The sequence below is a fragment of the Alternaria metachromatica genome (genome assembly GCF_023757995.1).
Source record: "Alternaria metachromatica strain BMP 0045 chromosome Unknown scaffold_14, whole genome shotgun sequence".
In the NCBI taxonomy this organism is placed as follows: Eukaryota; Fungi; Ascomycota; class Dothideomycetes; order Pleosporales; family Pleosporaceae; genus Alternaria; species Alternaria metachromatica.
In genome coordinates this window covers 128,747-153,013 of record NW_026055505.1, presented here as the reverse complement: position 1 = coordinate 153,013, position 24,267 = coordinate 128,747, and the positions used below count along the sequence as shown (strand labels likewise).

The following is a 24,267-nucleotide window of genomic DNA, read 5'->3' as shown; positions in this document are numbered from 1 at the left end:
AGTTGCAAAGTGATACGTGTGTGTGAATGACTTGCTTGGTGGTCTGATTCAAGTAGGAGTGATGCGAAAGAATGTGGTGAAATATTTCATGATTCTGTTCATGTAAGGTATCTATATACAAGTGGAAGCTTCCAGCTTCCGAACGCCAAAGACAATGAAGGTATCGTAAGGTATCATATACAAAAGACAATCCGCTCAGCAGCGAACTGTTCACCACCAGTCACCCTGGTCGTGCATGGCAGCAGCGACCTTGCGGAAACCAGCGACGTTGGCACCACCGACGAGAGATGGGAACTCGCCCTCGGCAGGGGTAAAGTACTCCTTGGCGGTACCCAGGCAGTTCTCGAAGCAGTCCTTCATGATGCCCTTGAGCTTCTCGTCGACCTCCTCGGCGGTCCATGACAGACGCTGGGAGTTCTGGGCCATCTCGAGACCAGAGACGGCGACACCACCGGCGTTGGCAGCCTTTCCGGGGGCGTACCAGATAGCCTCGCCCTTCTTCTCGCGACGGTGGGCCTCGAAGACCTCGATAGCCTCCTGTGTGCAGCCCATGTTGGAACCCTCAGCGATGAACTTGGCACCAGACTCGATGAGAGCCTTGGCCTCGTCCTCGGAGACTTCGTTCTGGGTCGCTGAAGGAAGAGCAACGTCGACCTTCTTGACCTCCTTCCATGGGCGGGCACCCTCAATGTACTTGAAGCTGTGGTTCTCCAGGGCAGTAAGAGCCTTGCGCTCCAACTTGAGGGCGGCGATCTGGTTGATGATCTCGGGGGTGAAGCCCTTGTCGTCTTCGGCGATCAAAGCGCCCTTGCTGTCGCTGAGGGAGATGACGGTTCCGCCAAGCTCGATGATCTTGAGCGCAGCGTACTGGGCAACGTTTCCGGAACCAGAGAGGGCGACGCGCTTGCCCTTGAACGACTCCTTTCCGCCTGAGGCGTAGTTGATCATGTGGTCAACGTAGTATACGAGACCGTAACCGGTGGCCTCGGGACGGATCAAGCTGCCTCCCCATGAGCCACCCTTGCCAGTGAGGACGCCCTCCCAGCGGTTGCGCTCTGCTCGGTATGCGCCGAAGAGGTAACCGATCTCGCGACCACCGACGCCGATGTCGCCCGCAGGTACGTCTGTGTCAGCACCTGTGATTTACGTAAATGAAATGTTCCTAGTGGAGAACCAAGAAAGCAGCGCGAACGTCGCCGACGGGGCAGTACCAGACAGACGGGAAGATAAGGCAAGATAGACCCGCCAGATCTCGTTGGTCTGCTGTCGGAAGAGCATGCGAACCGTTGAAGGTGCATGCCCCACTGAGGCTGAAGTGAAGGGACGCGCTAGGGTCAAGACATACCGATGTGCTTGTTGAGCTCCCTCATGAAGGCAACGCAAAACTTGCGGATCTCGTTGTCAGACTTGCCCTTGGGGTCGAAGTCGCATCCTCCCTTGCCGCCGCCCATGTTGACTGTGGTGTATTAGCTTGTTGTTTGTATGCGCTCGAGTCGGGTATGACGTACGGCCGGTGAGAGCATTCTTGAAGATCTGCTCAAAACCCAAGAACTTGAGAATGGAAAGGTTGACAGTAGGGTGGAAGCGGAGACCACCCTTGTAGGGACCGAGAGCAGAGTTGAATTGCACGCGGTATCCCTTCTGGACCTGGCACTCGCCCTTGTCGTTCTCCCAGACAACGCGGAACTGGATGATGCGCTCGGGGACGGAGACGACCTCGAGGGCCTTCTTGTATTCGGGGTTCTTGGAGAAGAGGGAGGAGGCCTCGAGGGTGGAGACGAGCTCTGTGAGGTGTTAGATGTGTTGCAGATGTGGAGGCGCAAACGTACCCTTCCTGGCTTGCTCAAACTCGGGCTCAGACATTGTGATGTTGGGTATCTTGGGGACTGAAAGAAGATGTGAGGTGATGGAAATTGACACAGTCAAGAGTCACAAGTTGATGGAGAGAAGAGGCAGGAGAGATTGTCTGGTATATATAATTGCAGTCGGCGCAAGCTAGATAGTTCGCTGGGCCTGCGGTGACGGTGCGCGGAACAAAGTCGCACTCGATTTGAGTACGTCAGAGGCCGGGAGATTGGGGTGCTGGACCCGTCTCAGTGGTCAATGGGGTCTACTGCACGCCATGTTGATGCAAACCATGGTGTGCACTTTTTCTACTGATAAGGATCTGGCCAATGGGCGAGCGAGGACAAGTATCGCGGGGTGGTTGCACGTGAAGTAGCGGGGGCTCCGGCCACTCGAGGCTCGTGGCGGGCGGTAATAGTCGAGAGTCAAACCATGGGAGGCGACGCGATGCCGACGTCGGCGGGCGCGCGAGGGAGTCTTGTTACGTTGGGCTTTCGCCTAGTGGCGTGTCAGGGTAAAGAGAACTGGCAGGGAGAGTGGGAGAAGCCGGAATGTGGGCGGGAGCTTGGGCCACGCAAGACTGTCTTGGCGAAGCGGCCGCTGGCGACCTCCTGCTGCGGAGATGCCGGACATCCTCACCTTTGTATGCGACGTCGTCCCACAAGCTTAAAACCTAAGCAATGTGGAAATAGCTTCTCTGCGACATTGCACTGCCTCAATCTCTACCGTCGCGCCCTCCGTCATGCGCATATGCGCGCATTGCAGTCATTGAGCTGCAAGATCATGACTTGAGACTCGATGGCGGCGTCACAATATCGACATAGTCATGCATCGGAAATAGGCATAGATGGGCATGCTCCATTTCTACATTTGGTGGCATGTGAAAGAGATCGATTTCCCACCCTCCACGCGCTGACCCCCACGCCCGACATCTCTGCCTCCACACTGAGCACACTCACGGGCAATCGGTAGGGTCCCAATCTGGAGAAAAGTTGCACGTCAGCAAAAGTAGCGGGATGAAAGTATTGACATGGCTGCGTATGCCAGGCACCCAAAGGAACTCACCGGTCACTAGGTATTCGTCCAACGCATCCATTGCCTCCATGTCGCCATCCTCGATTACGAAGCCTTCAATCTTTGAGTTCTCGACGATTCGCTCCTTCTTCACACTCTTGGGCAGTGGCACATAGCCGTGTTGCAGACTCCAGCGGACCAAAAGCTGGCCCGGAGTGCACGAATACTTCTTGGACAGGGCCACAATCTTCGGATGCGTCATGCGCAAGGCTCGGGCCAGCGGCGCGTATGCCTCTACGACAATGTTGTGCTGCTGGCAAAAGGAAGTAATGTCCTTCCGCCTAGTGTACAAAGTTAGCATAGTTACGCATGCGATGCAGTCCCTTCGGGGAACTCACGTATTGAACGGGTGAACTTCGATCTGGTTAACCGCTGGAGGAATCCGGGGGTTGGAGTCCAATAGCTCTTGCAACTAGCATATCATCAGTGACTGACCTCGGCGAGGTTGAATGTTCGGTGACGCTCATGACTATACTGGAGAGTCCAATGAGGGCGACTACAACAACTTTCCTATCCTGGGTGTATGTTCGCACTAGAGACTGAATACGGGCCTTCCCGAGACAACTAAAGCAAACAGACGGGAACCAGGGTCTACTTACATGTTTGACACCATAATTGGAGACGCCTCCAATCTTGACTTCGCCGTCGTTGATTGCGTCTTCCACCGCTCGCCAGCTGTCGAGACGCGCCTGCTTGCCGCCATATGGGGAGTGCAACAGAAATAGGTCAATGTAGCCAAGACCCGCCTCCTTGACAGATCTCTTGATGGCTTTGCGGGCCGTTTCGTATGCGGAGTTGGACGCTAGCTTCGAAGTGAAGTGGATGTCTTCGCGCTTGAGCGACTCGGTGTTAGCATCACTTGCGAGAAAGTCAGAGATGGCTTTGCCAGACTCCTTCTCGTTATGGTACATCTGAGCTGAATCGACTCTGTGTACGCGTCATCCGTCAGCCGTGTGAAAGCCTGGTCTCGTGATGCTACTCACGCTCGATAGCCAGCCTGCCGTGGTGAGCATTATGGTTACTGATCATCAGGAACGGCAAAAGCATACCTCAAGCGCCCACCGGACGGCTTGATAAGTCTCCTTCCCGGACGTCAGGTAAACGCCGAGATGGATCGTTGGCATGGACAGGCCATTAGAAAGCTGCCACTGTCAGACATGGGCGGCGTCTAGTACGGTCTCGTCGACGCACCTTGGTCCGCGACGCCAATGAGAAGGAAGATTGTGCCATATTCACTGCTGGGGGCTATGTTGTGCATACACGAAAGTAGATGTGCGATGCTGCAAGAGGCAAGCCACGATGGCAGCAGAGTTAAATGGAGTTCCTCGGCGAACTGGTTACATCATGGCCCGTCACGACCGGGGTGTGAACTCTATTGTGGAGGCCTCATCGTGACGACTCTGTCACGACTCTGACATGTCATGGCTGCGCAGCGTCCCTGGTCTGTTGCAGTTGGAGTAAGAATGCGTTGCACGCACAAAAGCAAAACGGGCCATATGCGCCCGCAGGCTATAGGCTTCACCAACCCGTGGACTGCATCGTGCGGACGGTGCCTGCCGATTGGGGCGCCTGCCCCCACCTCCCGAGGTCCTCAACCTCAGCACCGTGCGCCTAGGACCCGACCATCCAGTGCCCTGTCGTACAGTGTCTCGTTAGCCACGTAGGACAGCCTCACCGAGGGCGTGCGGGCTTGGATGATCGGCGAGGAACTATTCTTCTTCGGCGGGATGCGCTCGTGAAGCTGGAGGGAACAGGCAGCGTATTGGTGGGCGCCCTGGTATTGTGGCTCTCCGGACACACGAACATCCGTTTTACATGCCATGGCAGTGGATCCCCTACCGCGATTGACGAGATCTATCGCCCGGGCGTTTGGAGGCGCCTGTCACTCTAGTCATTCTAGCCAGAGTCAAGCATGACAAAAACAACCCGGCGCTCAGAAGGGCTCAGTCGCAAAGCCGGCTCGATGCGCCTGCATCTCGGCCGCTCCGTCGGTCTCTGCCACTGTCTTGGGCGACCAAACGGCCATCATCGCGCAGCAATATGTACAAGGAACTGCAAAAAGGGGGGCAGCGGTCGGCTGAAGCGCACGCAAGCAGCCAACGGCAGCGCAGGTAGCGCAGTCTTGACGACACTTGGTTTACTACAGAGTTTTTGAATAGACCGCCTCGGGAGCCGTCGTCCTGGCCGCCGACCCGCGAACTGCGCAGCCACCATCGCCGGCTCCACCAGGCCCTGTGCCGCCGCTCATTGGCCCGACTCGCTGAACTTACTGGTCAATGATCAAGGGAGCCGGAGTGGCTCGACTTGATCATCGCCAGGATTATTCCAAAATCGCAGCCATCTCACGGAGGCTTCAATAATTCCTCGCAAGGTTAGCAGGGCGGCGTCGACCGAAGCCACTCCATATAAGCAACTTCTCAAGCCTCAGCATCCGCATACTCAACCTCCCCATGTATAAAGCATCTTATCGCGCCCGCTATCCATGCTACCAGAACACGAAGCAACAGACACTGCAGCAGCCTTGAACTAGCCGCCCACTCGGTCGTTTCGTCATTGATCCTGTTCCTCGTCTCATCCTGCCTGAACCCTGAGACCCTGGCTCCCTTGGGCTGCTGTTAGCCAGACCCGACATTCTGCACCGGCACGTTTATTTGACATTGGTTGCACCCAGCTCGGTAAGTTGCGAGCTGCGAGTACACAAACTGGTGTTCTCCTCCAGCCAACCAACCAGCTGTGCTGACTTTTGCCGTTCCTGCAGTAGCTTGCGCTTCCCTCACCATGACAAGTTTACCCGGCTTCACCACAAACTTCCCCGCGGGATACCCGACCTTTCAGACTCGCGGTGGAACTTTTGCGCGCGGCAGCACCTCCTCAGGAGGCTCGCCATCAGTCCCAACCGCCTCGTCTGAGCCGCACTTCGACATCTTCGATTGGCACCCTGCATACCAGAGCTGCCAGCGCTACTTCCTCGACCATGCGCAGCACGACAACGGTGTGCAGGCAGTGTGTGCCCTCATCAACATCTGCCTTCCCTTCCAATGGACCCAGACTCCCCTCATGAACGCTTCAGGACCGCTGCCTCACTCGTCGGGCGCTGCTGCATACAACATGCCCTGGCCCCGCCAAGGCCCCGTCACCAACTCGCGAGGCCAGCCGGCGCCGGCATGGGTCTCCCTTGTGCCCTTCATTCGACGTCTTGTCATCACAGGAATGGACAGCCCAGGCATCATGCACGGCTTCTTTGGCGAGGACTGGAGGAAGGGAGTCGGTCCAATGCACGAGTGTGAGCGTCGCAACTACCTCTTCGCAGCCAAGAGCGTGGGTTGGGCAAAGGTCAAGTGCCAGTACGACATGTCACCGCACGAGTCAGTGCCTTTCCTGAAGCCATTGCAGGAGGTCCAGCTGGCCGAGATCGAGGGGGCCGAAAAGACGTGGAGTCAGTGGCTCGCCATGGAGGACTGGATGGTGGGCCCACGGGCACCGGATGCGGACGACCAGCTACAGGATGCCCGTCGCCGTCCATCTTGAAGCTTGGCGTGGAGTATGGCGTTGTCTAGTGCACGATGGTCGTCAGCATCACGACCGTAATTTGCGTCGCACCAAGACGTGTGTGGGTTTATCTGGGTTGGCGAGGGCTGGGGTTAGCGGTTAGTCTTCAGCGATCAGCACTTCGCGCCATCGCTGCACAATGGTTGTACATGTCCCACGACATGGGCGAGAACGCTTCTATCATCCGGTAGTAATGTAACTATTTCAATACCATCAATGTTACGCATTCAACTTGACGGCTTGTGTTCCCCGCACCATTTTTTCTTCATCTTCGATTTTAGACACGAAATTCCGGCCATAGAAATTAATTTGGAGAGCTTGGCGTGACATTCCTTTTCCTGACCAGACGCGTTGGAAGGTTCGCGGGTTCTGTGCGCTGTCCGTATCCATGGATCGTGCCTGCCAAGGAACATCGGCCAACCTCAGCTAAGCACGACCACCTTTGTTCCTCGCCGGACCACATCCCATATTCTTTTTCTTGCCAACTACCAGCCCAACGTCCAGGGTGCATTCTTAAACTACATGGGCTATGGAGTCCATGGTCAAGGAATGGACGACTTTCTTGGACAGGTGCCTCGAGCGCCGCGTCCAGCCTGACCTGTTCGCTGCAGCCGTCGCGCAGCTGCACGCGAAGTCTCCACTGCCAGGCCGGAAGCTTGCTGCCCTTGTACTTCGACCACGCGTTGCAGGATCCAGCAATGTCGACCCGCGCTCCATCGTCTTCCTCGAGCAGCTACTAGCGCTGAAGAAGGTCGATGCTTCTGATGTTCTAACGCTGACATTCTTGTACTCCAAGGACCGGCTTCCGGTCAAGACAGGCGACGAGAAATCGACCAAGGAGCCGCAATGGGACAATCCACCAGAACTCGAGGAAATTGTCTTCCACCGCTTGCACAAGGCTTTTGCTGCCGAAGAACGGCCTATCAACAATACCGAAGGCTTGCGCACGCTTATTGTTGTAACAAGATGGATGCAGGCAATGGTCACTTCACATACCAGTGACACCATGATCCAGGCCATGGCTGGTATCCAACAACCACAACAACACTCTATCAATGTCCGGGAAGGGCTTGCGATGCTTGTGATTGGCATAATAGAAAACCCAAGAATTCTGCGGATACTGAACAATCCCAAGGGGAAAGGTAAGCGCACCTTTAATTGTTCTGATGTTTGTACGATGTTTTCGAACGGGTTTGCTCAAGACTTGAGAAGCACATTACTCACATGCATTAGATGTACGCAAACATTTTATCCAGTCATTCTCCTCATTTATTCCATTTCTCTCCAACAACTCGGGCGGATCGCATCAGTCGTTGCAACTAGCTGAAAGACTTGAGCTCTCGCAAAAACGACACGACTTTTATGAGAAACTTCCCAACATGAACGGAGAGGGAAACAGGAGCGCCGGTCTCGAAGTCGCTGCACTCCAGCTCGATGCCGTGATGGAGCTTCCACAGGTGAATACACGAGCCGGTCTCTACGTATTTTTGAACGCCTTGGTACGTCTTCCAGGTGACGATGTGGCACGTTGCTAACATTCCAAGCTTGTCGCGCGGCCTCTTACCGATGATTTCATCATTATCAACTATCTACATTCGCGATACAAGGTAGGCCGGAATCATTTGATCGTGAAGAAATACTGATCTCCGTCAGTTGGAAGCACAAAACATGGCCACGGACTTGATCACCGCCGCTTTCGATGTCCTTGCCAACGCCATGTATCGCAGTGAACCAACGCAGACAATGTTTCCCCTGAAATCATTCCTGATCAACAAAGTACCCTTACTCCTCGTGCAAATTTCCGGGTCGATATTTCCGATGACACCAGAAATGTGCATCACCCAAGCACTCAGTCACGTGGATCCGCATGCTTTCCCGTCTTTTTCGCAGGGGTTTGACGATATCATGGGAAGTAACAATTCTCTCTCTGATGTCAAACAAGACTTCCTTAATGCCTGCGCGCTCCACGGGCTCATTCCGGCTGGTGCTGTAGAGCGGTTGCTTGGCGAAGCTCCTATGCAAGGTCCTCCATCGAAGAGATACGAGAAGAAGGAATTACTGAGCCAGTGCAAGTCAAACTTTGACAAAGTCAGCACATACATTGACGAGCTTGAGAGCCTGGACGGGAATGCCGGTGCAATCGTCGCTGCGGTTACAGATGTAAGACATGATACAAAGAATTGCGAGCGGAACCTGCTGATGTGATGACAGTTCATAGCACATCTCTGCGAAACACAAACAACCATGTACCTGAAGCAACTGTCCTCGTTGATATTCAGGAAACCGCAGGCAATGGACGTCATGCTTCAATTCACTTCGCCAGCAAGCATCCTGCGGCCACTATGCCAATTCCTCGATGAGTGGCACTATGACAGCGATCAAGGTTAGCTTCACTAAATATTGCAACGATTTGTGACTGACGGAAGTAGGTGAATACCAACCGGTCTACGACGAGTTTGGCGCAATACTTGTCCTCGTTATGGCCTTCGTATATCGCTATGATCTTACATATCACGACATCGGCATCCGACATGATACATTTATCGCCAAGCTTATGAAACGCGGCCACCATAGTATGCTCCCCGATGAGTTGAGCGAAGAACAGGGCAGGCATCTCGGCAACTGGCTCAAAGGGCTCTATGATGCCGACAAGGAAGGGCTGAGCAATGAAGTGTTTGCATCCTGTCGGCCACAGGATTTCTACCTTATAGTTCCGACACTTTTCAGGCAGACTGTTGTTGCATGCTCGACAGGCGTACTGTCATTTGAGTCGGTCAAAGGTGGCTTGGAATGTAAGCTTACCCCGATGTTCTCATCCATTTTGAACACCACTGACTCGATTTCAGATCTCGGAGAGACTTTCCTACTACCATCTTTGATTGAAGGTCTCACGTGGATGGCCTCCTACGCGCTTCTTCAGACACACAAGGATCTCGACTCAATGATACGCATATTCAATGAAATCATACTGACGACTCCTTCTTCTGGCGACGCACAAGCTATGCACTCGACTATAATAGCGATGGTGGCTAGTCGCCTGGAGAAATGCTTCCGTACGCTACAGCGGCGCGAGCCAAATCGTACGACACTTGAGCCTTTCATCCAGGCAATCAAAGTGCATGCACACTACGAACGATCCATATACGCTAGCTTGAAGGAAGTGGACCAGTGGACGAATGCGCCGAACAGCACTTTGAACACGTCTCTACGACATACAATACAACAACTATGTCAATGGGCTTCGACTTCCTCCTTACAGCCAAACCCACCTGGCTATACACACCGCCAAATCTACGCATCGCTCAAGATGCTTGGTGCCACCAGAACGCTACGCGCAATCATAGATGAGGTAAAAGCGCAGACAGATGCCGGCAACGGAGCCGCTGCGCTCGACATTGGCGTGTCCATCATCTGCGCCCCGGCCGTTGAAGACAGTCCCATCGCAATAGACTGGATGGGAAGCTCGATACCAGCGCCACCTCAACAACGGACCCGCATGAATCTCCGCGAGATGCTCAAGCAGGAATTCGAGAGCGCAGCCAATCTGGTCGCGACAGATCCTTTGACTGCAGAGACGATAGTGCGTCTGCACCGCCGAGTAGAAGCGCACTTTGCCTCCCTCAGCGAAGCTGGACTCCAAGCACCACCCATCAACATACCGAGCGTCAACATCGGGGACATGCAATCGCAAACTATATCCGATGATCTGAACCGAGCTATCGACGACGCAGCAGCCGCGACGGTGGTAGACGACATTTCCAATATGGACAACAAAGCGCTGCAACGCAGTATGGACGAACTCACTGGTGCCGAAGGCTTGGACCTGTCAAACATCGGCATGGGCAATGGCGATGCAGGCGCAGGCGATATGAGTACAGACCTGGGCAGCTTGCCTGGTATGGATCTGGGTGACATGGGTAGTATGGGCATGGATATGGATATGGACATGAACATGGATATGGGCGGTGGTGGAGGAGATGACGACTGGGGTCTGGATTTCGATAACATGTAGAGTGTGTTTGAGGAGGCTTCTTCTTCATGGAATTCATACCTAGGCACGTAGACTATTCTTCCAAAGGCAATGCTTGGGATAAGCGCTTAGGATGAGTTGGAGCGGAACTGTTGGTTATGAGAGGTTATCTACTATCGCATCTTATGGCGTCCTGCAATCAAGTACAATACAAGCGGAGCAAACATCAGCCCGCTACATGCCATGTAAATGTATGTATGACTGTACCGAGGTAACCCCACTAACCCCAAACCGGCAAGAAGCACGATAGAACCGGGGGGCGGGGGTGGTCCTCACCTGCATAAACTCCGGAAGCCATTGCCCCACCATGTTTCCCGACGGTGACGACGGTTCCGACAGTCAGCTTGTAAACAACACACGAATGAACTCTCGTTACTCTATCCCAAGCCTTTCCTGCTGAAAGCTTATCTTCTCTGCCTTGCTCCAGATCTACAACAGGAACCACATTAATCGCATTCTACATCTCCACTAGGCTTACCCAACGCGCATAGAGCAGACAGCAAAGCAGCAAACATGCCGTACGATCTCAAAGGCAGGAATGTACTTATTACCGGTGGATCAGCGTACGTACTTCGTATCTTCCTGAATGCCTTCCTCCAGACATCTCACTCTGTACCCACTATGCCGTCTTCCAAATCTGAACGCTTACTAATGCCCCCCATTCAGCGGCCTCGGCGAACTCCTCAGCACGACGTTTGCGAGTGAAGGCGCCAATGTGGCGATTAACTACTTCAACCGGATTGAGCCGGCGCAGAAGGTGCAGAAGGCTTGTTAGGAGCGTGGGGTTAAGGCTGTTGTTGTTAAAGCGGTGAGTCTACTTGTTTACCTAGATAGGGGTGGTGTCAGGTCAGGGATTGGCGGATTGGGCCGGAAGTTGGGAATGGGGAATAAAACTTTGGGAGTGGATTGGAAAGAGGAAAATGTGCTAATGTGAGATAGGATATGACGTCGACGGATGAGGCGAGGAGAGCTATTAAGGAGACGATTGAACAGCTGGGAGGGCTGGATATTATCATCGCCAACGCAGGCTGGACACGCTTCTCCGAGTGGAAAGATCTCGATTCCATGAGCGAAGAAGAATGGGATAAGTGCTGGAGTGCGAACGTCAAGGTCCCCAAGGCACTGCTGTCTGAGGCGAGGAGTACGTTCGACGCAAATCCAGATGGTGGACTGATGATCACTACGGGCAGTATTGCGGTATGTTCTCAACTTCTCTTATCTTGACACAACTACGGACTATGGGTTTAATGATTGAGTACTGATACCGAATCACAGGGTGTCAGCCAAGGCGGCTCCAGCATGCCATACGCCGTCACCAAAGCAGCACAATTCCAGCTCGTCAAATGCCTTGCCGCCACCGTCGGACCCAAGATTCGCGTCAATACCGTTCTCCCAGGCTTACTGTTGACCGAATGGGTAAGGATGCAGAAGCTATACTGTCTTCTTATGCTGACAGTCATGCAGGGCCTCAAGTATAGCAAAGAGAAGATCGAGCAGCTCAAGAATGCTGCAGCGCTGAAGGATGTGACTCGTATGGATGACTGTGCTTCGGCGTATGTCATGTTGGCGAAGAACACTAGCATGACTGGTATGCGCATTCAGGTTGACGCTGGACTCAACATCCAGGGCGCGTAAGAGGATGGTACAAGAGCACCTAGCATCAAGGATATCCTTCCGGCCTAGCAATTAATTCGATAACTGTCATTGCCTGTAAAAATGTCACTCACTGCCTCGGTGACGATTGGTCGCGGAAAAGCAAGACCTCGGCCGTGGGTGTTGGGTGACCCCACGGCGCTAATTCAAGCTGCAGGGCACCTCACGTCAATTCCCCGCGCCCGAACCTCCGCATCTCCGCAGAGCTTCTGGAAATCAACACCATGACTCCCCAAACTTCATAGCCCGAAACACGCCATGTCTTCTTCTTTGAGTACCGTTTCCAGAGCAGCCCCGCGTCTTCCGCGCCGGTGTATGCGATGCGGCGAGCGGAGCGCCAACTGCCAGCCTGCACGGCGGCGCTGGATGAGCAGCGTGCGAGACGCGCCCGCTACGAGACCCAAGACTGCCATCTTCTTCCCTGGTACTTCTTTCTAGCGATCAGATACTCAGATACTACAGCATGCTAAAAAATATCAGGTCAAGGCGTACAACGCGTAGGAATGTGCACACCATGGCTGCAAGCCTTCCCCAAGACCGCGAAACCCATCCTCGAGGAGATTGACGAGACCCTCAAACTCCCCCTTACCAAGACAATCGAGTCCGGCACGAATGCCGAGCTTACACGAACCGAGAACGCGCAACCGGCCATCATGGCGACCTCGATCCTGATACTGCGGATACTGGAGAAGGAGTTTGGCTTCAAGACCAGCGAACGCGTCGACATCACACTGGGCCACTCGCTCGGCGAATTCGCAGCCCTCGTAGCAGGCGGCTACCTCACCTTCCACGACGCCCTAAAGATGGTCCGGCGCCGAGCCGAAGTAATGAGCAAATGCAGCCAAGAAGCCGTGGCAGAAGAAGGCGGCGAGTTCGGCATGGTGGCCCTTGTCTGCGAATCCGAAGAGCACATGCAGTCCCTCATCAACGGCATCCACGAGTTCCTCGCCCTAGGCTCCAAAGCCGATTCCCACGACCACCTCCCCGCCGTCCAGCAAGTCGCCATCGCGAACCTCAACTCGAAGAACCAGATTGTTCTAAGTGGTAGTATAACACGCATCAGTACGCTCCTGACCAACCTGCGCCAATTCGGCGGCCACGACCCGAGACATGTACGACTTAAGTCTGACGCACCTTTTCACAGCCTCCTCATGAAACCTGCGGCCGAAACAATGAAACGCATCCTGCATAAGCCCACCGAAGACGGCCGCGATATTATAACATGGCCAGGCATCATGCCCTGCATCTCAAATGTGTCCGGCAAACCTTTCCAGGATAAAGAGCAGTTGAAAGACTTGCTAGCACGCAGTTGTGTGGAGACAGTGCAGTGGTGGAAGAGCGTCAAGTACCTACATGAACAGGAGAAGATTATGCGGTATGTGGGTATTGGGCCGGGGAAGGTGGGTAGGAATCTGGTGGGGAAGGAGGTGGGCATGAAGGGGGCTGTTAAGGGGGGTGGGGTTTGGGGGATTACGAGTCCGAAGGAGATGGAGGAGGTTGTTAGGGCGTTGGATGATACCGAGGATGTGGATGGGATTGAGGTGGAGTGATGAGGAAGTGCACTCTTGAGGTTAAAAGCATACAGATATACCCCAGTTTAGCGAGTTCGGTATTAATGGGAAGCATTGATCAAGGTGCGTTGTATATTCAGTTCTGGGCTACCAGGTCGTGTCTTGCTCGGTAAGCCCCTTCATCGCTCCTTCCTTCACTAATCACTCACGTTCTGACCCTTCTCTTCCACCCACGACACCGCAACCCTCTTCGCACACCCACACTCACTATTGACATTGCAGAAGCAACCAAGTCCACACTTTAGAAAGCTTCACAGCAAGGCGAAACGCGACAACGAAAAAAGGCACGCATTACCTTTTCGTACCTTCCGCCGAATCAGTTAACCCACATCAAATGACCTGGCGGACGCTTGGACGAGTGTTGCAACCAACCAGAGCCATGCAATAGCAACAACACAATCGATGCACGAGCCCTCTCTTCACATGATAGCAAAGGCGATGATCAGTGGAGCTTGTAGCTAATCGGGCCGCTCAGCATTACCGATTGACGCGTTGTGTCAGATCTGGAAGTCCCTGTCCAGGTGGTCGTGAGTCGTTCCTTCTCCGCAACCTCAAAGTTTAGCACGACGCTATTCGATATGATGAGTTCCGGTAACAGCCCGAGACATGAATATCTTCCGCACGCTGCCCGATGTGTCGGTCAATCTATTGGCACTTCCAGCACTACCTTCGTCGCGTGCTCCAACAATTCTTACCTAGGTAGCCAACATGCTACCCGACAACATCTACAACAGCTATCTCGAATACAAAAAAGACACCAATACGTACATTACCTGGCTTTGTGGCACTGCATCAAGCATTGGATTTACGCCGCCCTACAAGTCATCCTCTGGATCCACGGCGTCGCAACCACGCTCCCAAAAGAAGAAGTCAGAAGAGCGAGAAGTCAGCATCAGCGGACTCGTTGCATGTGCAGAGGCAATCATCAAGAAACCACCAAAGCAGTTCGTCGTCCCAGCTTATGCCGCTCAGTGTGCGGCACGGGCTATCCGACAACGGAAGAAGTCGTCGCAATGGCATGAAAGTGAAGTCGATAGGTTGGATGGAATTGAGAGGGTGGCGAAAGAGGAAGGTATTGCTGGTCATGCTTTCTTCACGGAGACACTGGAGCAGACATTGAATATCTTACGACCGTTTATACCGAACACGCGACATTCCGTTGGTGCTGATGGCAAGACTATCCGGCATGATTCTATGGAAGACATTACCAATCGATTTACTAAGCTTGAAATCGAGGAATTGGCGGATCAGGAAGTCGAAAGCAATACCCCTGTGGTTGCGGAGAAGACCCCGCCAAAACCACGGATTACTTATGTTGTTGATAACAGGAAAGACGAGGGCAACGCCGCTATGGACTTCCTTATGTTCGATTACACTCGCATAAAGGAACTTGTTCACTTGACTTGGCAAAGTTACCTCATACTCAGAAATCTGGATCTCATCACAGCAGCGGCTACTACCCAGGCCGCTTTCCAAATGCTTCGAAGTCTTGTGGACACTTTCAAGGCTCATTTTCCGCAACTCGGCTCGATGGAGGCATTTTGTCTGAACTATCTTCGTCGAGTCAAAGCCTACATGCGCTCGACTGCTAATAAAACCGCATCGAACACTAGCAGGGTGTACTTTCAAGTTCCTAGGAACCTCGCGGATTTCAGTTGCTTGGGGACCTTCGCCGACACCTGGGTCGTGGTTGACTCTTTCTTCCATGAAAACGATGGTTTCGGACGATACCGATCAATGGAAGATATGGTTGCAAACGGGTATTTCAAGGATCAGAAGCGGGGTGGTCCTCTTTTAGAGTCGCTGTTCAACGCGCTCGAAGATATCGCGATCATCCAAGAAGTAAGCAAAACGGATAGTTGGCAGGATCCACCCATCATGGACAACTTCACCCAACTCTGGCGCGATTACTTCCGAGACCTATACGCACATACTCGTGGGCAGAGTAAAAAGTCGAATGGCAAGGCTCCCGAATTGAGTGTGGAGATAATCCTTTGCACAGATATCTATCTGGACGTACAGAAGATCATCACACTGGCTGATTCGAGCATCATACCACATGATTACCGGAAGAACTGGTCAAGCAAAAACTACGGCGCAGGTTCAGACGGAAGTAATGCCGGTCAGGTATTGAACCAGCTGAAGGAGTGGCCGTTCACTTCAAAGCGTGTCCGTCAAGGACTCAAGTCTTTCCTTCGAAAAGATTCGGAGACGGTAAGAGTTGTAAAGGACTGGCTAGTGGGCGACATATTCTGGACTCGACGTGCCACCATCAAGATGATTACGACCCGTGGGAGGTTTCCTGCCGATAAAGAGGTGGTCAATGGTGTCTCCCTTGGAAGCTGGCCACGCCACAACCCTTTTCTTGCTGGCATGATTGCTTTTGTTACTGCACAAGCCGTCAATGAGGTCTACATGGTATTGCATAGCCACGTTGGCTATCCGGTAGCATACGCACACCTCTACAACTACCTCCGACAAGCCCACAGTGTGTCTTCTCCAAGCCTGCACACGCGCGTACTCGAAACGGAGTGGCCCGATATGGAGGGTTTCCTGAACGTCATTGGAGACAAAAGTATATTCGGTGGAGATCGACCCAAATCTCTACAGCAATGTTACCAACGTACGTTACTGTCACATGGTATTCCCCTTTCTGCATTCGCCCGAGGAAACCGACCCAGCAGACTTCATTATAACACTGAACCGAAGCTCAAAGCTGTCAACACCCCCATCATTGACGCACTCTTCAAAGACGGAACAAATCGACGGGACTTCTTGAACATTGTCAACAAGGATCTCCAAGATATCATTCGACGCGAAGCGCTTCGTATTGTCGGTCATGACCCCGAAGACCGTAAGGCTTTTGGAATACATACTCTAGTTGGGTACCTGATGATCTTTCGTCGTACTATTCAATACGAGATTCCCAAATTGCACTTCAACCACATCTTGCTCTTCAAGCAGACGGCACGTATCAGCGCCAGGATACACGAGGCACTGAAAGACGACATGGAGAACCAGGAGTTCCCTTTCCTAGGTACTCGAGGATGGAATGGGGACCCAACCGTTCCACTGAACATTATGTTCCACGAGAAGTGCCACCAAGAGCTGACCATTGGCATCGACACTGATGCGACGAAAGTCTTCTCAGCGCCAGTACACAAGGCCGCTAGCATTCTTAAAGCAGAACTAGAAAACGAGCCTAATATGTGTACAAAGTTTATGGAGAGACTGGCAAAGTACACGACCCCGCTACAGCCCACGCACTTCAATCTCGCTGACAAATATCTCCAGTCAACTCCACTTCACAAACCCCCTCTCTGAGGCAGAACGGGAACATTACGCCAACAATTGGGCAATATGGGTCAACGCCGACGACAGAGTCATACAAGCCTCTCTAAACAAGGTCCTCACCCAAAAAGGCTCAAGATTGCTCGAAGTCCCACCCTCATTCCGCGAATTATCCACCGCTTCGTCTGTACCAGAAGGACCTTTTTCCTCTTCCACCGCGGAAGACCACGAAAGAATCAGTCGTCACGCCAAGCAGGCAGGTATAACAGAAGAGAACAACGCAGAATTCGAAAGAGTGACGACACTAATCTACCAAGCCATGGCGCCCACTTACGCGGAGAAGAACCGTATTCCAGGCCGGCCTGTATTTGAGGGAAAGAGCTCAGAAGAGAGGGCTGAGATAATACGCGAAGGGCTGGTTGACCTGAAGAAGCTTGAGAAGTTCAATATGATACCGGAGGATTCTTTCAAGGGCATGGTTAGGAATATTGAGGCCTTTCTGGGGCATTTGGAGCGTGGAGAGTATGAAATTGTTGAATCGAAATTATCAGCCTGAGACGAAACTCATGCTCCAGTCCGAATCAAAGGCGCAGCATATATTTTCTTGATCGTCAATGGGTGGGAAGAGTGGAGGCGAGGGCAAGACGGTAAAGATGATTGAAGCGGCATTTGTAGACAGGACAAATCGCGTTTGCCTGATCCGCTCATTGTATTCCACGCCCTCAATTTCCAACAACACAATATCTACCTATTCAAACTCAACAACTCCTCCACATACCTCCTCGCATCAATCCCAATCCCCTCGGCCAACCCCTTAGGCCCCCACCCAGCGGCACTCCCACCCATCCTCTCATTCCGCGACGTACTCCCACCTCCCATACCAAGCCCACTCCACATGCCACTCGCAAAGCTACTCGAGCTCTTCGCACTATGCGCCGTCGTATCCCTCGCCCTCCTCACCAGAAACGCTTCACGCAGCTCGTTGGAATTGAACTGGCCGGAGCCATGTCCTGACCCGGCGTTTTCATTCGAAGCAGTGTTCTGCGCGGTGTCTTCGTTGCTGACTTGCGAGGGTGGGAGACGCATCCAGACGACCCACCAGCCGCGGGATGTTTTGCATGTGCGTTCTATTTCTGAGAGGTTGCGGCGTGTACCCGCTACCGTGGCGAGGATCTGGGAATGTACATTCAGGGCTTCGATTCTGCTCCAGCCGAGCGAACTAGTACTATTACTGCCGAGGCCTTCGGCGAGGAGGGTGCCTGGATCGGGGATGTTGGGGAGGCTGGAATGCACGGTGTAGGTGCGGGGGTCGTAGACGAGGTCGTATATAGTTTGTGTGTTGGGGCCGGAGGAGGGGCCTGAGCCGCCGGTTGAGGCTTCTGTTGTGTAGTGGTTTGAGACGGCGTGGAGGCGGGCGGCGACGAGGCTGGGGGATGTGCTTTTGTCGAGGGAGCGGTGGAGGGGCGAGAAGAAGTTGTGGATGTCGCGGTAGAAGGATGCGACGCCGAGGGAGTGGGTGCGGTGTTCGAAGAGGAAGGTGTAGACGAAGGGTCGGTGCTGGGGTAGGTGTTAGTAGGGGGAGGAATCTGGAGGTGATGCGTAGACTTACAACGTAGACAACAGGTCGTAACCGTGACAGTTTGTTCTCTGTTGTCGGTTCCACCTTCATGTCTCTCTCGTACTGCGGAGTCGAGTCCGAGTCGCCATCTTCTGTTTTCAGTGAAGCTTCTCGCCTGTCGACCTCCACATGGATGGTCCGCAGCGGTATACGAATGTTCCAGTCGCCCTCCCCGTTCTCGTCGTCGATGTCTAGGTCCTGCAGATCGCCTTTGAGTCCTACAAGGAAATACCCGTCGTTCTCTAGACGCATTTGCTGCTTCATCTTCTCCTCTGCTGGATCCACATCAGGCGTAGGATCTATGTAACGCATCGCTGCTGGTGAAGGGGTGCGTTCGCGTGCCGGTGCTGGCGGTGCTGGCATTGGAGCAGCAGATTCCGAGGTTTCGGCACTCTTCTTTCCACCCCATGCTGTCCCATAGCCAAGTGTCATGTACTTCATCCAGGTCTCGGTGTCACCCAGAGACGCTAACATTGGCTTGGACTCAGGTGCAGTAGAGTCGGGCTGGGATTTGTTGTTTTGGACGGCGGCGGAGGCCTTGTCAAGAGAGTTCTCGGCTGCTTTGACAATAGGCGGAGGGATACCCGGTGGTAGGGAGCCGTTGCTCGACGGAGGGAAGCGCGGCCTTTCTTCTCGTATTGGAGGCGACGGCTCTTCTGGTTCGGGTTCGGGCTTCAGATTTCTCCTCCGCCGTTTCCTGCGGTCAGATGTGGGGTTGTCTCGTACGCCGTAAGCGTACTCGCCGTGAGCGTAGATAGTCTCTACCCAGTGAGACAAGTCTCGCAATGACTTCCTGCTCACAGCTCCCAGACCCGAAAAGACAACGCCATCTGCGGCATGGACATTCTTTCCGACTCCTATCCAGGGTTCCAGCTCTGACACTTCGAGTGTCTTCGGATCGGTGGATGTCTTGGCTTGTTGTAGAGGTGATGCTTCGCCAAAGCGGGACACCATGACATCGACGAGACCAGACGTCCTTCGTGCGAAGTCTTCTAATACGTCTCGCTCACTACTTCCCCACTCCTCCTCACCAACACCCATCCCCAGCTCGCCACCGGCTGCCAGCTTCATGCCACCGTATATGTCCACTGCAGGGCTTCCATGTAGCAGCACGTCCCAGCTACTCGCAAATCGCGACCAGTACTTGTCGAGTATACTGCAGAACTTGGCACGGCCGTGCTTAGAGAACATGTTCTCGAGTGTTGAGCCATGATGTAGCAGGAAGACGGACTGGGCGCGCACGAGTTGCTGAATCAGGAGCGCAGGCGGGCTGACTTCGCGTGACGAGTATTCGATTATGGGCTCGGTGGTATCGGTGCTCGAGTCGGTTCGTGTGAGGCCGCCGGTCGGTGGGAGTTGGGTGAGATCAATGGACTATGGTGGTGTTAGTCGTAGTGTTGCTGAGCACGTGAGCATACATACTGCCAATATCCACCACCCATTCTCCAGTTCGCGTAGAACGATGCGCGACTTTTGTGTTTCTACAGAGTCAACTGCTTCGCCATTGGAGAAACTCCTGCACGGTATTAGCCATATACACGAAAGTGTTCGCCTGCATGCGTCCTACTTCGCGAAGCCTACCATGCCCTGAGCTAGGCCGACCTGGCGAAGCTTCTCGTTCTCCTGCTCGCGCAACTCTTCCTGCCTCTCTGTGTCGCCATCCTTCAGCTTGGAGCGCGTCTTGGCGGCCTTGGAGTAGTAGAAGACAATCTGCTGGTGGAAAGTCTCATCCGATGTTCCGAGCGAGGGATTGTATATGGCTAGAAAGGAAAGCTGCGCCGGGACGACCTTGGGAACCGCCGTGGAAGACATGTGTGCATTCTGCGAAGGGCCTGGTCGCGCGGCGCTTCTGGTGGATTTGGGTGATGGATGACTACGTCACGCGTGCGGAGGAGACGCGGAGGAGAAGCCAGCCAGCGAACGTGCCAACGCGCAACCCGAACAACGAGCGGTCGTCGTGGCCTATTTGTATTCCATAGTCAGGCACTGCAGTCCATCGCGATGCGGCGGCCGGGCGGCAGGGATCCCTCCGATTGTCGTGGTCGAGATGCCCCACGGGATCACGATCGCAACGTCCAGACCCTGCGGCGCGGCTTTTGTCGCCGAGCTTCCTCACCTCTGAGCCATGATCTGGAGGCTGCGCAGCCCCGTCCGCTCCTTGATCGCCACTCCTCCCTGCCGATGCAGCTCTACCTCTGCTCCCGCTCGGACGTCGGAGCCATTGCGGATTCTCTTCTGTGGCTCTGACGCCTTCAGCATCGCGTCACTGCGCGCCGTAGCAGACGCGAAGCGGCATGTGCCCGGCCTCATTGAGAGCATTGATGTCATCCATCGCCCACCGAAGCCCACCGGACGGGGACTGAAGACGCTGAGAGAGGGTAGGAACGTCTTTTGACTACAACACAACATCAATTGACACGTTACAGTACCCATCAAGCAGGTAGCCACCCAAGAGCTCAACCTGCCCACCCATGTGATCGATACCTTCACCGGCTGGACTCCACCCACCCCCATACATGTCGTCATCGCCGTATCCTTCGGCCTCCTCGTCCCACCGCGAATCCTCAACTATGCGCAATACGGCGGTCTCAACGTGCATCCCTCGCTGCTTCCCGATCTGCGTGGCCCAGCACCCGTCTCACATGCCATACTGAAGCGGCGGCAGTACACCGGTGTCTCTGTGCAAACACTGCATCCAAGGCATTTCGACCAGGGTACTATCCTTGCCCAAACCCCCATGCCTGGCTACGAGATTGCCATTCCTTCCGAACCGAGTCCTGAGACGGCTCAGATATTGGAGCAACGGCTTGCCGCGGCTGGAGCAGAAATGCTCGTACATATCTTGAAGGAACGGAGATTTGTGCCTCCGCATGAGGATGTTGGATGGTATGCCCACTCCGACGGCCCTATCGACCACGCACCGAAGGTCACCAAGCAAAATCGCTATGTCGACTTTCGAAAACATACCCTGGCAGACGTCATTGCCAAACGCAACGCACTTGGCGACTTGTGGTGTCTACTACCCACCGGTGATCGTCTGATAATCCACGACATCATACCTCATAATCCGGACGAGTCCCAACTTGTTGATATGGAACCTGGCCTCTTTGTAGATTCGCAGACCAAGAACGTGCTCATGTTCAAGGGAGCATGCGGCGAAGCCGGGCACGTCCTACAGAGCACATTGCAAGGGCACAAGAAGCACTCAGGGAACGCGAAGTTACTGTCGTTGTTCGGTCCTTCAGCGAATACAAGTGCAGGAACTGATGCGCTTACGAGCACCTTATACAGAGTTATCTGACAGTTCGCTCTGACCATTCCTCTTTGGCATCCTGGAACTCTTCAATCTCTTTCATCACCCTTACGCTTTTCGACATCGTCTCCACCTGGTTCAGTACTGATGTGAAGCCCGCCGAGTCCGAAGTCTCGTAGAACAGCTTTCTCATATCTCCAGTACTGCTATCGACTGCCTCGTTCAGCGCTCCTAACAACGTCAAGATATGCCCGTCTTTATTGGACTGAGTTGCTCTAGTGTCGTCGACGAAGCGAGCGAACTCCTGTGTCCATCTGCTTATCTCGTTCTTCAGCTCTTGCGTCTGCTGTTTACCCTCTGCTGTCGATTGGAAGATATGCGGTATACAGGCTTGGAGGTGCTGAATGCTGGGCGTCACACTCGTCAGGAAAGACGGCTTCGCGAATTTCTTCGGCTTTGCGCATCGCTGTTTGAAGGCTTCGTACTCCTTTGCTCCGAAAGCGCGGCGTTCGTTGTTGAGTTGTACAGTGGCCGCTGGTAGCTCGACATGGTCTGTCAGACGCTCTTGACGAAATGTGCTCTCCGCAAGGTTCCCGGACTTTTTGTGATAAATCTCACTCGACCCCATACTTTGCGTGTGAGCCGTATGGTGTACAGAGGGTGTGCTTGGCTCGTTTGCGCTCTCTGCACTATTTTGCCCTATCCAAGACGATACACGGGCAAGGCCTTGCGTCGATACTCTTCTTGGGGTGGGTCTGACATATTCATCTACCCTTTCCGTTCTTTCGGGCAAACTTGTCATTGCGTACATGCTCACTACAGGTGTACCTCTTCCGTACTTTTTTTTGGGAACAGAGGAATCGTCAAATGATGCTTCACCGAAAGGGTGTGCAGTACCGAGCTGATTCTGAGGCGATTGTGTACCTTGCATTGTGGCCATTCGGATGGCTTCTGGCTTCGGATTCGGTGCTTCCTCAGATGACGGGCCGCTCAGCGAATTTGCAGTGACATCGAACTGGTTGTGGGACAATCCCGTACTTCGTTTCACTTTCATCTGGCCTTGTTGTGACCTGGCAGTCGGATTGGTGAGCATAACGTGCATCTCCTCCACCATACCCCGAATTCCAGGATCTGCAACTGGGTTGCGCAACATGTTATCTAACAAAGAGTGCGTTATATCGTGGCTCTTCTTGCTATCAGCATTCGCGAACGCAGTGTTTGCCCTGAACACCGATTAGCCCATGTCCTCCCACGGTCAAAGGTACGAGGCTTACCAGATTATCGAAGTCAACATGAGGTTTATCGCATCGGTGTGCGACTTTAACTTCTCCCGATACTGCTGTAACGATTGCTTCTCGCGGTCCCATCGCACTCTCTGCCAGTTGACCTTCATACTCTTCTTCACGTCTTCCAGCGTGCGCAACTTCGTCTTTCCTTTATTTGCCTGGATCTCGACGTCACGGTACTTCTTTGTCACTGTGTCCAGCTCTTGGAGTGTGGAAGCACATGATCCAATCATCATGTCCAACTTCTCTTTAAGCGCTGATCCCCCATGTTGCAAGTCTGGTCTGGCGAGAACGTCTCTGGAGGCTACTTTGAGGTGATCTAAAGCGCATTTCAAACTAAATAGTACTTCTTCGAGCTCTTTCAAGTCACGCGATGCAGCCTGTCTCCCAGAGCTAAGGGTCGAATAGAGGTCGTAGGCTAATTGGCTAAGGAGGACTAGGTTCAGTCAGCACTATTGCAAAGGACTGCAGTCTCGTACACATACTGATATCCCCTATCGAGAAGCCAAAAGACATTTTACTTGAGGCTTATCGCAATGTGAAGAAGGCAGTCGTGTCAGCCCGGTTGAATGCGAAGGAACGACGCGCGCGCATGCAGCTGACATGACCCCACCTGGCAAGGCACAAGGCTATCCTGAAGCCTGCTTGCACCTCGATCTGATCGTCACATCATCCCTCTCTTTTACATTCTTCGACTCATTGTCCACTGTACACAATTTGCCGACGTGTCGCACTCGATGGCCTCTACAACGCCCCTAGTCGTCCCCACGGACTCTCGCAAAATCGTGATCAAGGGCTTAGAGAAGGCCCAATATGCCGAACAAATCGATCAGACAGGCATTCGAGATAGCCATCTGGAGACACCGACAATCTCCATGATCATGCACGAAGAGGAGCCGTTGTCTGAGCTTTGGAGTCGGATCGAAAGTTGCTTAGCCATCATCCTACTGTCCAAGGATTCAACTGACACTAAACAGATTCTGGATTTCGTAAGCCTGATTTTCTAAGGATAGGCGACATGAACCATCGCGAGAATCACCTCAGACGCGTCGTGAGCAATCACGAAGAAGTTGTCGTGATCGCGGACGACCAAATTC

General features: G+C 53.5%; 9 protein-coding genes across 9 annotated transcripts; 5 read left to right on the top strand and 4 right to left on the bottom strand.

The window, feature by feature from the left end:
* Positions 1 to 210: 210 nt before the first annotated feature.
* Positions 211 to 1,863, bottom strand: J4E83_006375 (uncharacterized protein; the record flags this gene model as incomplete). The annotated part of the gene is made up of 4 exons (XM_049333288.1): positions 211 to 1,136; positions 1,346 to 1,456; positions 1,509 to 1,784; positions 1,830 to 1,863. The coding sequence occupies 4 exons, from the start codon at positions 1,861 to 1,863 to the stop codon at positions 211 to 213; spliced, it is 1,347 nt and encodes a 448-aa protein (XP_049187464.1).
* Positions 1,864 to 2,800: 937 nt separating this feature from the next.
* J4E83_006374 (uncharacterized protein) lies at positions 2,801 to 4,149 on the bottom strand (the record flags this gene model as incomplete). Its single annotated transcript, XM_049333287.1, has 7 exons — positions 2,801 to 2,826; positions 2,911 to 3,200; positions 3,258 to 3,331; positions 3,519 to 3,846; positions 3,903 to 3,916; positions 3,969 to 4,061; positions 4,111 to 4,149. 7 exons carry the CDS (start codon positions 4,147 to 4,149, stop codon positions 2,801 to 2,803), a joined length of 864 nt encoding a protein of 287 aa, XP_049187463.1.
* A 1,548-nt stretch (positions 4,150 to 5,697) lies between these two features.
* On the top strand, positions 5,698 to 6,447 carry J4E83_006373 (uncharacterized protein; the record flags this gene model as incomplete). Its single annotated transcript, XM_049333286.1, has 1 exon — positions 5,698 to 6,447. The coding sequence occupies one exon, from the start codon at positions 5,698 to 5,700 to the stop codon at positions 6,445 to 6,447; it is 750 nt and encodes a 249-aa protein (XP_049187462.1).
* Positions 6,448 to 6,997: 550 nt separating this feature from the next.
* NUT1 (mediator complex subunit) lies at positions 6,998 to 10,480 on the top strand (the record flags this gene model as incomplete). Its single annotated transcript, XM_049333285.1, has 7 exons — positions 6,998 to 7,610; positions 7,702 to 7,967; positions 8,013 to 8,075; positions 8,122 to 8,628; positions 8,680 to 8,851; positions 8,898 to 9,260; positions 9,315 to 10,480. 7 exons carry the CDS (start codon positions 6,998 to 7,000, stop codon positions 10,478 to 10,480), a joined length of 3,150 nt encoding a protein of 1,049 aa, XP_049187461.1.
* Positions 10,481 to 11,011: 531 nt separating this feature from the next.
* Positions 11,012 to 13,701, top strand: J4E83_006371 (uncharacterized protein; the record flags this gene model as incomplete). The annotated part of the gene is made up of 6 exons (XM_049333284.1): positions 11,012 to 11,061; positions 11,165 to 11,255; positions 11,438 to 11,695; positions 11,774 to 11,914; positions 11,963 to 12,086; positions 12,632 to 13,701. 6 exons carry the CDS (start codon positions 11,012 to 11,014, stop codon positions 13,699 to 13,701), a joined length of 1,734 nt encoding a protein of 577 aa, XP_049187460.1.
* A 729-nt stretch (positions 13,702 to 14,430) lies between these two features.
* On the top strand, positions 14,431 to 17,569 carry J4E83_006370 (uncharacterized protein; the record flags this gene model as incomplete). The annotated part of the gene is made up of 2 exons (XM_049333283.1): positions 14,431 to 16,961; positions 17,017 to 17,569. 2 exons carry the CDS (start codon positions 14,431 to 14,433, stop codon positions 17,567 to 17,569), a joined length of 3,084 nt encoding a protein of 1,027 aa, XP_049187459.1.
* A 188-nt stretch (positions 17,570 to 17,757) lies between these two features.
* On the bottom strand, positions 17,758 to 20,443 carry J4E83_006369 (uncharacterized protein; the record flags this gene model as incomplete). Its single annotated transcript, XM_049333282.1, has 4 exons — positions 17,758 to 18,570; positions 18,623 to 20,005; positions 20,054 to 20,147; positions 20,199 to 20,443. The coding sequence occupies 4 exons, from the start codon at positions 20,441 to 20,443 to the stop codon at positions 17,758 to 17,760; spliced, it is 2,535 nt and encodes an 844-aa protein (XP_049187458.1).
* Positions 20,444 to 20,756: 313 nt separating this feature from the next.
* J4E83_006368 (uncharacterized protein) lies at positions 20,757 to 21,744 on the top strand (the record flags this gene model as incomplete). The annotated part of the gene is made up of 3 exons (XM_049333281.1): positions 20,757 to 21,009; positions 21,058 to 21,643; positions 21,708 to 21,744. The coding sequence occupies 3 exons, from the start codon at positions 20,757 to 20,759 to the stop codon at positions 21,742 to 21,744; spliced, it is 876 nt and encodes a 291-aa protein (XP_049187457.1).
* Positions 21,745 to 21,924: 180 nt separating this feature from the next.
* On the bottom strand, positions 21,925 to 23,686 carry J4E83_006367 (uncharacterized protein; the record flags this gene model as incomplete). The annotated part of the gene is made up of 4 exons (XM_049333280.1): positions 21,925 to 22,568; positions 22,809 to 23,107; positions 23,159 to 23,606; positions 23,656 to 23,686. 4 exons carry the CDS (start codon positions 23,684 to 23,686, stop codon positions 21,925 to 21,927), a joined length of 1,422 nt encoding a protein of 473 aa, XP_049187456.1.
* Between the last annotated feature and the right edge of the window lie 581 nt (positions 23,687 to 24,267).